Source organism: Coregonus lavaretus (genome assembly GCF_964263955.1).
Source record: "Coregonus lavaretus genome assembly, chromosome: 12".
In the NCBI taxonomy this organism is placed as follows: domain Eukaryota; kingdom Metazoa; phylum Chordata; class Actinopteri; order Salmoniformes; family Salmonidae; genus Coregonus; species Coregonus lavaretus.
Window position 1 is genome coordinate 29,188,992 of NC_139999.1, and position 17,374 is coordinate 29,206,365.

A 17,374-nucleotide genomic window follows, 5' to 3' on the forward strand; every position below is an offset into this window, starting at 1 on the left:
ATGTACACCAAAAATGGTATCTGTGTGAGTCTCTGTGTGTGTGTAGGAGTAGCCAGGGCTTTTGAATTTCCACTAATAAAAGGAAGGCTGTGATATTGTATCTGTCAGAGAGAAGGAGACAGAGAGGGATGCAGACAGAGAGAGAGAGAGCTCACTGGGCACACACTGGTTGAAACAATGCTGTTAACACGTCATTTCAACGAAATTACGTTGAATCAATGTTGAATAGTAATTGAATTGACATCTTCGCCTAGTGAGAGAGAGAGGATATCTCCCGCCGTTTAGCCCCATGCTCACACGCTTTTGTTAACAATCAGTGTCTCCATGGAAACACGGAGTTAAAGAGCTCACTGCAGTCTACATCAAACACCCTGAGAGGAAGCGGGCTGAACACACATTCACATGCGCACGCGCACACACACACACACACACACACACCCATCCAATCAGTATACATACAGGTATCCACATACACAGACACATACACAGAGGTGTCAGTCGATGCGCTGGAACAGACATATCCACTCCAAACACACCCAACAGCAGCTAGACCAACAACCCATTCACACACAGGATCAAACCAAGGCTGAAACGCGAGCTGTTCAGAGGACTGTAAACACATGCACACATTTCCACACTGTAGCTGATGCAGCCTTGTGTAGTGTCCAGACTGAATGAGTGCTGTATTATTTATTCATAAAGAGCAATTGTCCACTCAATCTGCTGTGTACAACACTGAAAAAGAGAGGTTGTTCAAGCAATCCTGTCTTTGTGTGTGTTTAAGGCTACAATATGGAGTATTTATCAGCATCTGTGTGTTGCATGTTTTTCCATAACACTAAAGTGTGCGTTCTCGCTCTCTCTGTCTGACCTACAGCACTGACTCCAGACAGCCTGACCCTGCCTTCGCTGCACCCCGAGGCCAGTCCCAGTCCAGTGAGCCCTGAGCCAGCCACGCCCGGAGCACAGTCCCCCTCCTATCTCCAGTACCGCAGCAAAGCACCACACCGACACTTCTCTATGGTGGTGAGACAGGGAGGGATAGTTACGGAGAAGGAGAAATATAGAACGTTTAGAAATGATAAAGTTCACATTGACATTTGATATTTTATTAGGATCCCCATTAGCTGTTGCAAAAGCAGCAGCTACTCTTCCTGGGGTCCACACAAAACATGAAACATTACATAATACAGAACATTAATAGACAAGAACAGCTCAAGGACAGAACTACATACATGCCAATTAGTATAGTATAGCTCAAAACACCAAAGTGGTTCCAATCCGAAAGGAACTGCTATACTGAGAGGGACACCAACATAAATATAGCCTCCTGTACAAATTAGGTAACACTTTACTTGAAGGGGGTATACATAAGACATTCGTAACACCTTTATAAAACCAGTTATTACACCTTTATGATATCATAAGAGCTACTGACTGCGTTCCTCTCCTCCCTCTCCAAGCTGAGTGGCCATAACGTCCTCTCAGCCTCAGAGCAGCAGCTGCTATACAGCCCACAGGGAATTACAAGCCATCGTCTGAATGTTCTTTCTTTTCCATCTCTTGCCTTCTTCTTTTTTTTGGGTTCCACATAACCCGCCGTGCCAGACACCTTTAGTTAGAAAATTAAACCGTCTTACTTTTCAACAAAAATAACTGCAAAGAGCGACAGTCACAAACACGTGTTTGTGCATGCACAAGCACACACACACCCATCCACCCTGGGGAAATTCACATACACACAAACACCTTATTTTAGACAGTTCCAGATGTGTGCTGCAGGGGGAAGTGTGAGATAGATAGTCACTCACAGGAGAAACTGTGTCAGAGGGTGGGAGAACAGATGAACTGAACAGAGGACTGATTCATCTTGTCTTACATTAAGACAGGTCTCCATTCAGAACCACAGACAGAATAGACCCACAGACAGAAGATGACATTCTCAAACTAATGGTCATCTAGTCAATCCTAGCTTTAAATAGCCACAATCACTCCTTACCTCTATACTGTAATAACCGATCACAACATTAACCTAAAACTAACCCTACAAATAGCACTGTTGGCAATTTGGAAAGTCATAGTCAATCAATTAGCAATATAATAATACTCTTAGCAATACTCTGAGATTAGAAAGGTTCAGAATTCATGTAAGATATCAGCACAGTTGAAAAATATATGGCACATGGAACACAAGAGAGGGTGGTCTACAGAGATAGGTGGGATGGGCTGAGAGTAGCTGTGAGGTGGGATTAAAAGCTCATGATCTGTAATAGTTAAGACCGAAAATACCATATATACACACCGGTTATGTCTGAGTACCATTGAATGTGTAAATCAAACTATATTTTCTGTCATGTAATACTGTGTATAGAAGTACCATGTATGTGAAATGTATGAATAATGTGTATGTAACAAAATGGCTGTAAAAAAGAAAAGGAAAAAAAGTTAAACAAAGTTACTTTTGTCCTCCGAAGATGGTGGGGTGGTGGATGGAGCAATACATAATAATAATAATGAACGTTCTGGTGCAATGTTTCATTGATCATGTGAGAATATTGCCCATTTATGATGTGTGTATATTGACAAATAATGATTGATTGTGTGCGAGTATTGCATATCGATGACTGATTGATTCTCTGCAGGATGTGAGTAAGCGTATGTCTCTGCCCATGGACATCCGCCTGCCTCCAGAGATCCTCAAGAAGCTGCAGATGCAAAGAGAAATGGAGATTGAGAACAACTCTCCTCCCTGCAAACCCCTCAGCCGCATGTCCCGACGGGCTTCACTGGTTAGTACCCCTATATACTAATACAGTGGTTCCTGACCTTTTTCGGTTACTGTATCACCAACTGAATTTTGCTCTGCCCGGAGTACCCCTGAAGTACCCCCTCATTTGAATTTTACCAGTAGGCCTATGGTGTCATGAGTCTTCTCGAGTACCCCCTGTGGATAGGCCAAGTACCCCCACTGGTCCTAGTACCCCTTGTTGGGAACAACTGCTCTAATACCCCTATACCCTAACCCAAACCCCTCAGCCGCATGTCCCTACGGGCTTCACTGGTTAGTATCACATACCTCAAACTCCTATACACCCACACCGGAATACCCTAATACACCCATACCCTAAATCAATCCACTCAGACGCATGTCGTGACGGTCATCACTGTTCAGTACCCTGTACCCCCTTATACCCCTTTACACCCATACTGCAGTACCCTAATACACCCATACCCTAAATCAAACCCCTCAGCTGCAAGTCCCTGCGGGCTTCACTGGTCAGTAGACTACCCCCTATACCCAATATCACAGTATCCCAATAACATGATCCCTAAACCATATGGTCATAACCATACATACAGTGCCGTGAAAAAGTATTTGCCCCCTTTCTAATTTTCTCCACTTTTGCATATTTTTTTTATACTGAATGTTAATCAGATCTTCAACCAAAACCTAATATTAGATAAAAAGGAACCTGAGTGAACAAATAACACAACAATTACATACTTATTTAATTTATTTCATAAACAAAGTTATGCAACACCCAATGCCCCTGTGTGAAAAAGTAATTGCCCCCTTACACACAATAACTGGTGGTGCCACCTTTAGCTGCAATGACTCCAACCAAAGGTTTCCTGTAGATTTTGATCAGTCTCTCGCGTCGCTGTGGAGGAATTTTGGCCCACTCTTCCATGCAGAACTGCTTTAACTCAACGACATTTGTGGGTTTTCAAGCATGAACTGCTCCTTTCAAGTCCTGCCACAACATCTCAATCGGGATTAGATCTGGACTTTGACTAGGCCATTCCAAAACGTCAAATGTGTTGCTTTTTAGCCATTTTCACGTAGACTTGATTGTGTGTTTTGGATCATTGTCTTGGTCCTGAGTGTGCATTCCACAGTAAGACCCTCATACCAACGGTCAAGTAGTGTGATGGTGTGGGGATGCTTTGCTGCCTCAGGACCTGGACGACTTGCCTTAATAAAATGAACAATGAATTCTGCTCTGTATCAGAGAATTCTATAGGAGAATGTCAGGCCATCTGTCAAAGTCCAGACCTAATCCCAATTGAGATGTTGTGGCAGGACTTGAAACGAGCAGCTCATGCTTGAAAACCCAAAAATGTTGCTGAGTTACAGCAGTTCTGCATGCAAGAGCGGGCAAATATTCCTCCACAGCGATGTGAGAGACTGATCAACAACTACATGAAGCGAAGTCAGGCGCAGGACACAGAGCTAATCGAAAACGTACTTTACTCGTAGGTAACGTAAATCACATAACCTCCACGCAGGGAGGAACAAACCCGCTCACCAGACGACAACCAAACATGAAAAAACACGCACAAAACACAGTGGGAGCCAGAGGGATAAATAGGGAAGAAATCAATACATAATGGGAACCAGGTGTGAACAATAAAGACAAAACAAGTAGAACACAGAAACATAGATCGGTAGCAGCTAGTACTCCGGCGATGACGAACGCCGAAGCCTGCCCGAGTAAGGAGGGGCAGCAGCCTCGGCTGAATCCGTGACCCCCCCCCCCCCCCCCCCCCGACGCGCGGCTCTAGCCGTGCGCCGACAACGGCCTTGGGGACGGCCAGGAGGACGCGGCGCAGGGCGAGTCGGATGACGACGGTGGAAATCCCTCAACATGGAGGGATCGAGGATGTCCCTCCCAGGGACCCAGCACCGTTCCTCCGGACCGTACCACTCCCACTCCACGAGATACTGCAGGCCCCCCACCCGACGCCTCGAATCCAAGATGGAACGGACCGAGTACGCCAGTGCCCCCTCGATGTCCAGAGGGTACCCCCTCGATGTCCTCAGACTCCTGAAGTGGACCAGCTACCACCGGCCTGAGGAGAGACACATGGAACGAGGGGTTAATACGATACTCAGGAGGAAGCTGTAACCTATAACAAACCTCGTTCAATCTCCTCAGGACTTGAAATGGCCCCACAAACCGCAGACCCAGCTTCCGGCAGGGCAGGCGAAGGGGCAGGTTTCGGGTTGAGAGCCAGACCCGGTCCCCCGGTGCATACACGGGAGCCTCACTGTGGTGGTGGTCGGCGCTCGCCTTCTGTCGCCTGATGGCCCGTTGCAGGCGTACATGGGCAGCGTTCCAGGTCTCTTCCGAGCGCCGAAACCACTCCTCCACCGCAGGTGCCTCGATCTGGCTCTGATGCCAAGGTGCCAGGACCGGCTGATAACCTAACACACACTGAAATGGAGAAAGGTTAGTGGAGGAGTGGCGGAGGGAGTTTTGGGCCATCTCTGCCCAGGGGATAAAACCCGACCACTCCCCCGGCCAGTCCTGGCAATAGGACCGCAGAAACCTACCCACATCCTGGTTCACTCTCTCCACCTGCCCATTACTCTTGGGGTGAAAACCTGAGGTCAGGCTGACCGAGATCCCCAGATGTTCCATGAACGCCCTCCAGACCCTTGAGGTGAACTGGGGACCCCGATCAGATACAATATCCTCAGGTACCCCGTAGTGCCGGAAGACGTGTGTAAATAGGGCCGCCGCAGTCTGTAGGGCCGTAGGAAGACCGGGCATTGGAATGAGACGGCAGGACTTAGAAAACCGATCCACAACGACCAGGATCGTGGTGTTCCCTTGTGACGGGGGAAGGTCCGTAACAAAATCCACCGATAGGTGGGACCACGGCCGTTGTGGAACAGGTAGGGGTTGTAATTTCCCTCTGGGCAGGGGTCTAGGTGCCGCTACCTGACCAAAGCCCCGGATAAACCTCCGGTAGTAGTTGGCAAACCCTAAGAATCGCTGCACCTCCTTAACCGTGGTTGGAGTCGGCCAATTACGCACGGCCAAAATGCGGTCAATTTCCATCTCCACCCCTGACGCGGACAGGCGGTGCCCTAGGAAGGAGACAGACTTTTGAAAGAACAGACATTTCTCCGCCTTGACATACAGGTCATGTTCCAACAGTCGACCAAGCACCTTGCGCACCAGGGACACATGCTCGGCTCGTGTAGCGGAGTATATGAGAATATCATCTATATACATCACTACACCCTGTCCGTGCAGGTCCCTGAAAATCTCATCTACAAAGGATTGGAAGACTGATGGAGCGTTCATCAACCCGTACAGCATGATGAGGTACTCATAGTGCCCAGATGTGGTACTAAATGCCGTCTTCCACTCATCTCCCTCCCGGATACGCACCAGGTTGTACGCGCTCCTGAGATCCAATTTTGTGAAGAAGCGTGCCCCGTGCAATGACTCCGTCATACTAGCAATGAGCGGTAGTGGATAACTGTACTTGACAGTGATCTGATTGAGACCCCGGTAGTCAATGCACGGGCGTAAACCTACATCCTTCTTCTTCACAAAAAAGAAACTAGAGGAGACAGGTGAAGTGGATGGCCGAATGTATCCCTGCCCCAGAGATTCGGAGACATATGTTTCCATAGCTGCCGTCTCTTCCTGTGACAGGGGATACACGTGACTCCGGGGAAGTGCAGCGCCTACCTGGAGATTTATCGCACAATCCCCCTGTCGATGGGGTGGTAATTGAGTCGCCTTCTTTTTACAGAAGGCGAGAGCCAAATCGGCATATTTGGGGGGAATGTGCATGGTGGAGACCTGGTAGGTGTTTCCATAGGTTGCCCCTATGGAAACACCTCCCCGAGCACTGACTTGACCATCCCTTGAGAGCCCTCTGTTGCCATGAAATCGTGGGGTCATGAGAAGTTAACCAGGGAAGCCCCAACACCACTGGAAACGCAGGAGAATCAATCAGATAGAGACTAATTTTCTCCTCATGACCCTCCTGCGTCTTCATCCAGAGTGGAGCTGTGACCTCCCTAATCAGGCCTGACCCTAAAGGGCGACTATCTAAGGCATTTACATGGAAGGGCACATCAACAGGAACAATAGGAATCCCTAAACTACTGGAAAACTGACGATCAATAAAGTTCCCAGCTGCGCCTGAATCTACAAGCGCCTTATGCTGGGAATGAGGGGAAAACTCTGGAAATATAATATCAATACACATATGCGCAACAGGGAGCTCTGGGTGAGTCGGGTGCCTACTCATCTGAGACGGTCCACCAGTGCTCTGCCTACTGCCTCGACTCCCTAAAGACCCTCCCCAGCACCGACCAGCAGTGTGTCCTCTGCGGCCACAGTTGGTGCAGGAGATGGCCCTTCTTCTGGTCTCCCTAAGCACAGCACCTCCGAGCTCCATAGGGGTAGGGTCGGAGGTGCTGGGGGGATGGAATGGACGGCCCCTGATCCGGACGTCCACGGGTTGCCAACAGGTTATCCAGCCTTATCGACATATCCACCAGTTGGTCCAGTGTAAGGGTGGTGTTCCTGCAGGCCAGTTCCCGACGAACGTCCTCTCGTAGGCTGCATCGGTAGTGGTCGATCAGGGCCCTCTCATTCCATCCTGCGCTGGCAGCCAGAGTCCTGAAGTCCAGTGCGCTCCTCTTCCCCTGTCTGAGGTGGAATAGACGTTCCCCCGCCGCTCTCCCCTCCGGTGGATGATCGAATACCGCCCGAAAGCGGCGGGTGAAATCCTCATAGCGTACTGACGCTACGTCTATTCCTCCCCACTCGGTGTTGGCCCACTCGAGCGCTCTCCCCGACAGACAGGAGATGAGGGCGGACACGCTCTCGTATCCCGAGGGAGCCGGGTGGATGGTAGCCAGGTAGAGCTCTACCTGGAGCAGAAAACCCTGGCACCCGGCAGCTGTACCATCGTATGCCCTCGGGAGCGAGAGCCGAATCCCACTGGACCCAGGTGACGAAGGGGTGGACAGCGGTGTGGGTGGTTGTGTAGTTGGAGGAGCTGTATGATAACCACCTCTCTCCCATCGCTCCATGGTGTTCAACACGCGCTCCATTGCGGTGCCGAGAGTCTGGATCATGGTCGCCTGCTGTTGGACACGTTCCTCCATTGATCCGGACGAAATGAATGTACCTGCTGACTCCATTAAAGGTGCGTGTTTCTGTCAGGCGGTCAGTGTGATGCGGTAGGACGAAGTCAGGCGCAGGACACAGAGCTAATCGAAAACGTACTTTACTCATAGGTAACGTAAATCACATAACCTCCACGCAGGGAGGAACAAACCCGCTCACCAGACGACAACCAAACATGAAAAAACACGCACAAAACACAGTGGGAGCCAGAGGGATAAATAGGGAAGAAATCAATACATAATGGGAACCAGGTGTGAACAATAAAGACAAAACAAGTAGAACACAGAAACATAGATCGGTAGCAGCTAGTACTCCGGCGACGACGAACGCCGAAGCCTGCCCGAGCAAGGAGGAGGAGCAGCCTCGGCTGAATCTGTGACATATGCTAACTTTAGGCTACCTTGTGTGTTTTTCCATACAGTCTGACATTGGCTTTGGAAAGCTGGAGACGTATGTGAAACTGGGAAAACTGGGAGAGGCAAGTATGTCACTATGGTTACGTTCTTTCAACTGCAGTTTAAGGCACACATCCAGCTGATTTAGTAGGTGCAGGATACAGAGAAATTAGAGTTTTTTTAACTAAAATGTGTGTGGGTATTCCCAGTGTGGTTATTCAGTGCGTGGGTTTTCACCTTCCTTTTAACCCATGAAGTGAGGGGAATTTGTGTATTTCATAAGTGAAAGTAAAATAAAGTATTTTCTTTATAAACATTTGAATTATGAAAGATTATGAAATTACGTTGAAAAGCGGAAAGGTTACATTCCAATCCTATTTCTAAGCTGCTTGGTCAAGCCATGTGGGGGGGTGGGGGCATTGCAATTTCTATAACCATATTAAAGAAGGGGGCATTGCAACTTCCAGAATACAATACATCCCAAGCTCTTTTGTGCTGTTGCTATAAAGACCTCCCTTACCAGTAAACACGAACACATTTGGCCGACATATCAAAATGTGTTGGGAATATGTAGTGTGGAGAGCGTTTGCACATTGGGAAGACGTCGCTGAGACATCAGAAAATAATGTTGATGCCTGGCCGACGTACAGTGCATTGGGAAAGTATTCAGACCCCTTCCCTTTTTCCACATTGTTACGTTACAGCCTAATTCTAAAATTGATTAAATTCATTTTTTTCCTGATCAATCTACACACAATACCCCATAATGACTAAGCAAAAACAGTTTAGACATTTTTGCTAATGTATTAAAAATAATAAACAGACCCTTTGCTATGAGACTCGAAATTGAGCTCAGGTGCATCCTGTTTCCATTGATCATCCTTTAAATGTTTCTACAACTTGATTGGAGTCCACCTGATTTGGAAAGGCACACACCTGTCTATATAAGGTCCCACAGTTGACAGTTCATGTCAGAGCAAAAACCAAGCCATGAGGTCGAAGGAATTGTCCGTAGAGCCCCCGAGTGGATTGTGTTGAGGCACAGATCTGGGGAAGGGTACCAAAAACATTCTGCAGCATTGAAGGTCCCCAAGAATACAGTAGCCTCCATCATTCTTAAATGGAAGAAGTTTGGAACTCTTCCTAGAGCTGGCCGCCCAGCCAAACTGAGCAATCGAGGGAGAAGGGCCTTGGTCAGGGAGGTGACCAAAAATCCGATGGTCACTCTGACAGAGCTCCAATGTTCCTCTGTGGATATGGGAAATCCTTCCAGAAGGACAACCATAATATAATAATAATAATAATAATAATATGCCATTTAGCAGACGCTTTTATCCAAAGCGACTTAGTCGTGCGTGCATACATTTGTGTGTATGGGTGGTCCCGGGGATCGAACCCACTACCTTGGCGTTACAAGCGCCGTGCTCTACCAGCTGAGCTACAGAGGACCATCTCTGCAGCACTCCATGAATCAGGCCTTTATGGTAGAGTGGCCAGACGGAAGCCACTCCTCAGTAAAAGGCACATGACAGCCCGCTTGGAGTTTGCCAAAAGGCACCTAAAGGACTCAGACCATGAGAAACAAGATTATCTGCTCTGATGAAACCAAGATTGAACTCTTTGGCCTGAATGCCAAGCGTGACGTCTGGAGGGAACCTGGCACCAACTTCGGTGAAGCATGGTGGTGGCAGCATCATGCTGTGGGGATGTTTTTCAGCGGCAGGGACTGGGAGACTAGTCAGGATCAAGGGAAAGCTGAACAGAGCAAAGTACAGAGAGATCCTTGATGAAAACCTGCTCCAGAGCACTCAGGACCTCAGACTGGGGCGAAGGTTCACCTTCCAACAGGACAACGACCCTAAGCACACAACCAAGACAACGCAGGAGTGGCTTCGGGACAAGTCTCTGAATGTCCTTGAGTGGCCCAGCCAGAGCCCGGACTTGAACCCAATCAAACATCTCTGGAGAGACCTGAAAATAGCTGTGCAGCGACGCTCCCCATCCAACCTGACAGAGCTTGAGAGGATCTGCAGAGAAGAATGGGAGAAACTCCCCAAATACAGGTGTGCCAAGCTTGTAGTGTCATACCCAAGAAGACTTAAGGCTGTAATCACTGCCAAAGGTGCTTCAACAAAGGACTGAGTAAAGGGTCTGAATACTTAGATAAATGTGATTTCAGTTTATTTTGTATACATTTGAAAAAAATCTAAAAACCTGTTTTTGCTTTGTCATTATGGGGTATTGTGTGTAGATTGATGAGGGGGAAAAACGATTTAATCAATTTTAGAATAAGGCTGTAACGTAACAATGTGGAGTAATTCAAGGGGTCTGAATACTTTCCGAATGCACTGTATAAACTATGTAGAACTGTAGAATTTAGAATGTAGATATTCTAAATATATCTGTGAGACGTCTTGCCAATTAGCAAACGATGTCTAAACTGCATCTTCCCGATGCATCATGTATACATCCCCTGGGCAGAGGTATCTGTCCTATCTGGGTTTGTTGTCCCTCTCACACATTTATTCTGTCACACACCGACACAAACACACGCATACACAGAAAATGTAATATGTTGTTCTCAAGGCATAAAATGCTGAATTCTGTGTAGAATATTGTTCAATCAAAGACAGGCTTGGCTAAGACTATGTATGCTATATTGCTTAATTTCCTGCTACAAAAGGAATAGGCTACTAGCAAACATTGTGACAACCAACTACATACTGTGTGACAACCAACCCCGCGATGGGGTTGGTTGTCACAAGTGGACAGTGTGTGTTTGATGGCTTATAACTCCATGTTAGAATAAGATGAAGATAAAAAGGGTCCCCATTTCAACCCAAGACCTTTCTTTCTATTAAATGTTGAAAAGAGTCTTGTAAGACATACTCGTGCTAAGAAATACACACAAGAGTGAAAAGTGTGACAACCAATCCCAGTCTCCCCTACTACATACCTAGTTCTACATAGCAATATGAGATTGATTTATAGAACTGGGTATGTACTCTCACACACAGTGGCTACTTCCTTTATCTGTTGTCTCAGACTGTACTCATGAATGCCCAGCTACTGTTATTGCAGAGTAGAAGTCAGACTGAATAGGCTACATCTGTCCTAATCATGCTCACTCATAAGGGTCAACAACTGGGCTGCATCTCATTTCAGATAGTTGTCCCCTTCCATCCGCCCTAATTCACTCCCTTTCACAATAGCTGGATAGGTGTAAGCAATCCCTGTACTTAGTTTAAAATACCTTACATCCTGCCATGAGACAAGCCAGTGTTTCAAGAAAGAGACAGCAATGACATTAAGCTACCTGGTAGCCAAATGAACCTTGTTCTTTATAGGCTAGGGTTAAGGTTATGGGTTAGGGTTAAGGTTATGGTTAGGGTTAGGCTCAGTAGTTAAAAGAGTCAGGGTTAGACATTTGGCATGGCCATAAAGTGACGACCATTATATATATAAAAAAAACCTGACTGATGTGATTAACTAATTATTCCCGTTTGCTATTTCACGTTTCAATTACTTCCTGTTCCTGTGTAGGGGACGTACGCCACGGTTTTTAAGGGGCGGAGCAAACTGACGGAGAACCTGGTGGCGCTGAAAGAGATTAGGTTAGAGCATGAAGAGGGAGCGCCCTGTACAGCTATCAGAGAAGGTAAAAACACACAACACCCTATACAACCATAGTCTCGGAAATGCCAGACCTAGAGCAACAGCACTAGGTCTGGGAATTATTTTGGATTTTGGAGGACGCTCTTCACACAGACAACTCTCCCAACAAATCACGAGTTTGGGTAGGCGGTGCTTAAAAATAATCCCCTTGGAAACATGACAGAGGCGGACACACAATGCGGACGAAGATAGCTAGGCTAGTTTTAGCCACAGCCAGTCAGTGGTTATAAGCTTGTAACACTAACGTCATGGTGCATGCAAACTACTCGCTTGCAGAATACACTCATTGAAAATATCCTACGCGAGCTCCATCTAGCTAGCTGCCGGAAACGTTTACAGCAGGGCTCTGGGCTGATTTTCTGGCGTCCAACTCCACCCTTTCCTCTCTGCCAAACTGATGTCGGTAAAAGTACAGACGTGTATGCTGGAACATTGGTACATTGTGGGAGGCAACCTGTATGTCTAGAGCAGGGATGTCAAACGTCCGGCCCGCGGGCCGGATCAGGCCCGCAAACGGGTTTAATCCGGACCGCGAGATGATTTTGTAAAGTATAAAAATGCGCTGCAATTTTTCAATAAAATAAACTGCTGTTCCAATTGCGTCCACTGGATGGCGCAATAGCAATTGTGTTAAGCAAGCAAACTGCTTATACCGGGGCAGAGCAAGTAGGTCAAGCACGTGCAGCCAATGAGCTACTTTGTTTTGCCCGCGATATTTATTACGGCTTCTACTTTTAACATTATGTGCTTTGGCACCCTCATTGCCCCAATATGTCTCTGTCAAAAAAGAGAAAAGTGGAAGCAGAGTGCAGAGTGTTCCAAGAAAAATGGTCATCCTCCTATTTATTCACGGAATTGAATGGGAAAGCTGTATGTTTGGTGTGTTCACAGCATGTTGCAGTGCTGAAAGAATATAACCTTCGTCGCCACTATGTGAGTCTTCATGCCGACAAATATGACAACTTTCAAGGACAGCGGAGAAGAGAGAAGGTGAATGAACTGTTGGCGGGTCTGAAGAAACAGCAGTCTGTGTTTACTCACAGCCGAGACATCAGTGACGCTGCAGTGAAAGCTAGCTACCTCATTGCTAATGAAATCGCAGTGGCTTCAAAACCATTTAGTGAGGGTGAATTTGTAAAAACATGCATGATGAAGGCAGCGGAGATTGTGTGCCCTGAAAAGCGTCAGGCTTTTGTAAATATCAGCCTGACAAGAAACACAGTTGCAGACAGGATTTACGATCTTTCAGTGGATTTGGACAGCCAGTTGAAGCAAAAAGTAAAGTCATTTATTGCGTTTTCGGTTGCAATTTATGAAAGCACGGACATTACAGATGTTGCACAACTGGCCATTTTCATCCGCGGAGTTGATGACACATTGACCGTCACCGAGGAGTTCGTGGAGTTTGTGCCGATGACCGATACAACGACAGCAGCTGATATTTTTACCGCACTCGTCGGCGCGCTGGACAGGGTCGGAGTGGACTGGTCCCGCGCTGTCAGCCTGGCTACAGATGGTGCGCCCTCAATGATCGGGAAAAAAGCAGGCGTTGTGACAAAGTTCAGAGAGAAAGTGCAATCTGCAAATGGAGGACGTGATTTTTTGACTTTTCACTGTATTTTGCACCAGGAGGCTTTGTGTTGCAAGTCATTAAAGATGGATAACGTCATGAAGGTGGTCATCCAAACTGTTAATTTCATCCGATCCAGAAGCCTGAATCACCGTCAGTTTGACAGCCTTCTCAGAGAGAAAGACCACATCTATGGCCTGCCATACCACACTGAGGTAAGATGGTTAAGCCGAGGTGCTGTGCTGAGGCGTTTCTTTGATTTACGAGAAGAAATTGAACAGTTCATGGAAGAAAAGGGCAAACCAGTGTTAGAATTTCATTCCGCAGAATGGATGCAGGACCTTGCATTTATGGTGGATGTTACAGAGCACCTGAATAACTTGAACAAACAGCTGCAAGGGCGCAACAAAGTTGTCACGCAGTATTATGACAGCATACGTTCTTTCAAGTTGAAGCTGTCATTGTGGGAGACGCAACTTGCCGGTGGTGATGCAGCTCACTTCCCCTGTCTGAAAAATGTGTGCGCGACCCAACATGTGGCAGACATGAAGCGGTTCAAAGATAAAATAACGGGACTGTTACGGGAGTTTGAGCAACGCTTTCAGATTTTTGGTGAACTGGAGAAAGACTTCAACGTTTTTTGCTCGCCATTCACCGTGAATCCCTCTGATCTGCCCATCAGCATCCAACTTGAAATAATAGACTTGCAGTGTGACTCGGATTTGAAGGGCAAATTTGCCGCAGCTGGCTTGGACACATTTTATCAGAATCTCTTGCCAGGTTACCCCAACTTGACAGCCCTCGCTGCAAAACTGTTGTGCATGTTTGGAACCACATATCTTTGTGAGCAAGTTCCCTGTAATGAGCATAAATAAAACAAAGCTGCGCTCAAGGCTCACGCACAAGCACTTGAATCACATCCTGAAGTTGGCTGCCACTCAGGATGTGACGCCTGATATTGATGCGCTGGTGAAAGCTAAAAGATGCCAGGTATCAGGAGTCAAATAAACTATGCAACCCCACTTAGTGCTGCATGAGACACCCTGATATAGTTCTGTGATCTGTGATATACTTCTGTGAATCACTGAGGCATTGTGTGTTTGTGTGTTCTTTGTCCTCAGAACTTTCAAATAACTTGAGGTGTTTTATGATTAATAGTGATGTTGTGCTTTTGGACACACTGTCCTCAGGCTCCAGCTTTATGTTATATGTTTTTATGTTGATGTGCTATTGTTTTTAATTGTTTTTATTTTATTTGTATATTTAACCTATTCTTGACTCTGTGGTTTTTGCACTTGTTTGGGGAACAGGATTTCATTCTTTTTATCTACATTTCTGCCTGAGAAATGACACCCTGATATAGTTCTGTGATCTGTGAAACAGTTCTGTTAATCACTGAGGCATTGTGTGTTTGTGTGTTCTTTTTCTTTAGAATTTTCAAATAAACTTGACGTGTTTTATGATTAATAGTGATGTTGTGCTTGTACTATTTTGGACACACTGTCCTCAGGCTCCAGCTTTATGTTGTATGTTGATCGTATTAAAACAAAGAAAACAATCTGAAGTTGTTGTTTTTAAGTTATATATACCATGATTTTTCCGGTCCGGCCCACTTGGGAATAGATTTTCCTCCATGTGGCCCCTGAGCTAAATTGAGTTTGACACCCCTGGTCTAGAGAGACTAATACAACCATCAAACCTCTCCTAACCTATTCTCACCCCTCCTAACAAAACACATACTGCAACAACAGGGTTTTTGCCTCAGATTTACTACAGTAGCTTTTCAGAAGAACTCAGGAGTAGAACACTGCCACCCAGTGGAGCTAAAATGTCAATGGCATGTCCTCATGCCTCCATGCAGCCAGAGCAGCATCCAACCATTTTCTCTGTGCGTCTCTGCAGTGTCTCTACTGAAGAACCTAAAACATGCCAACATTGTCACGCTGCATGACATCATACACACAGAACGCTCCCTCACTCTAGTCTTTGAGTACCTGGTGAGTAGAACACACATCTTTCAAATACTTCATGATCAGTATAATAACCAGAGTGTTATATCTGCTTGTTTTACTTACAAGTTAAAGTTCTGCAATGGTGTGTCTGTGTGTCTCTCAGGACAGTGATCTGAAACAGTACCTGGACAACTGTGGAAACCTCATGAGCATGAACAACGTTAAGGTTAGTCAACCCTACTGAACACTTAATCATCATCATCAGACAGAGAAGTGAAGTCTTCTCTCCTTCTCTCTCTGTAGATCTTTATGTTCCAGTTGTTACGTGGTCTGTCCTACTGCCATAAGAGGAAGATCCTTCACAGAGATCTGAAACCTCAGAACCTGCTAATCAACGACAAGGGAGAGCTCAAACTAGCCGACTTTGGTATGATGCACACACACACAGTCTTCCCATACAGATACACTGACATTGGTAACCTAGCAACAGATCTCCTTCTATATTATCTAGGGCCGGGACGATAACAGCATCGCGTTACTCGTAAGTATCGTGGCAAGGAAACAAAACACGAAGCAGATTTAACTTCTTTAATGTTAGAAACAAACAGTATGTTGTCATCCAGAGTAATTTATTTATTTTCCAAGCTATAGCACACTATTTTACATACAGCAAGTTTTTAAAGGACCAAAGAGTTTGGTCTGCTTCCTGTTTTCTTTCTTGGCATAGAAAAAATATTGCGATATTGGTATCGTCCCAGCCCTAATATTATCCCTAACCTTTTCAACACCCATCCTGCATGTAGATAGAAGACCAGATCAGTAGATAAAATACTCCCTCTCTGAGATCCAGCTCATGACTGTTTATTTGATTGGTCAGGTCTGGCCCGGGCCAAGTCTGTGCCAACTAAGACCTACTCCAACGAGGTGGTGACTCTATGGTACCGCCCCCCTGAAGTACTGCTGGGTACCACAGAGTACTCTACACCCATCGACATGTGGTGAGTACATTACACACGCATATACACGTGCCTCCATTCTGACTCACAGAGACATTTCAACAAACCTACTCACTGTCACATTGATTAACCTTCATTAACACTACCAGAGTGAAAACCTAAATGAGGGAGAACATGTTTTGATTAGATTTGTATACAACACTATGAATCATCACAGCAACATAGCTATGCTGTTCCTTACCTTAACTTGCATGTAAGCCACCACTCCTGATATGGGCAATCACCATGGTGATCATTTCTGCATCACATTCATTAACCTTGAATCTCCAAAGGCTGTTATCCAGCAACACAACAATAGAGAACCTTTCATAAACTAATTTGCAAAACATTCCTTTCATCAGTGGATGGGTCTCCATCAGAGCAGACACCCTCAGTGATAAACAAAGGGAAAGTGTACTCTATGACACCCTGCCTCTTACACAGGCCTGCTTGTGATCCCTACACACAGTCTTTGATGTATGTGTGTCTCTCTGTTCTACCGACGAACCTCTTGCTGTCTGTCTGTGTGTGCGTGCGTGCGGTCCAGAAGTCCCCACAAGAATAGTAAACAAACAAAAATTAGACCAACTGGGGACATTTTGCCAGTCCCCACAAGGGAAAAGGCTATTTCTAGGGGGTTAGGGTTAGAATTATTGTTAGAATTAGGGTTAAAGATTATGTTTAGGAGTTAGGGTTAGGGGTTAGGGAAAATTTGATTTTGAATGAGTCAATTGTGTGTCCTCACAAGGTTAGCAAAACAAGACTGTGTGTGTATGCGTGTGTGTGCATGCTGGCCCCCATGTGATGTAATGTTATGATTCCATCAGTGTGTGCGTGTGGC

General features: G+C 46.2%; 1 protein-coding gene across 3 annotated transcripts in view; it reads left to right on the forward strand.

Moving 5' to 3' along the window:
• Positions 1-17,374, forward strand: part of LOC311137914 (cyclin-dependent kinase 18-like) — a 61,473-nt gene that overhangs the window by 38,896 nt on the left and 5,203 nt on the right. For all 3 annotated transcript variants that reach the window (XM_084172524.1, XM_084172526.1, XM_084172525.1), the window contains exons 3-10: positions 878-1,026; positions 2,643-2,789; positions 8,368-8,424; positions 11,885-11,999; positions 15,489-15,583; positions 15,702-15,764; positions 15,842-15,965; positions 16,416-16,536. In XM_084172524.1, the coding sequence (XP_084028650.1) occupies positions 878-1,026; positions 2,643-2,789; positions 8,368-8,424; positions 11,885-11,999; positions 15,489-15,583; positions 15,702-15,764; positions 15,842-15,965; positions 16,416-16,536 (871 nt within the window). The remainder of the gene's footprint in view (positions 1-877; positions 1,027-2,642; positions 2,790-8,367; positions 8,425-11,884; positions 12,000-15,488; positions 15,584-15,701; positions 15,765-15,841; positions 15,966-16,415; positions 16,537-17,374) is intronic.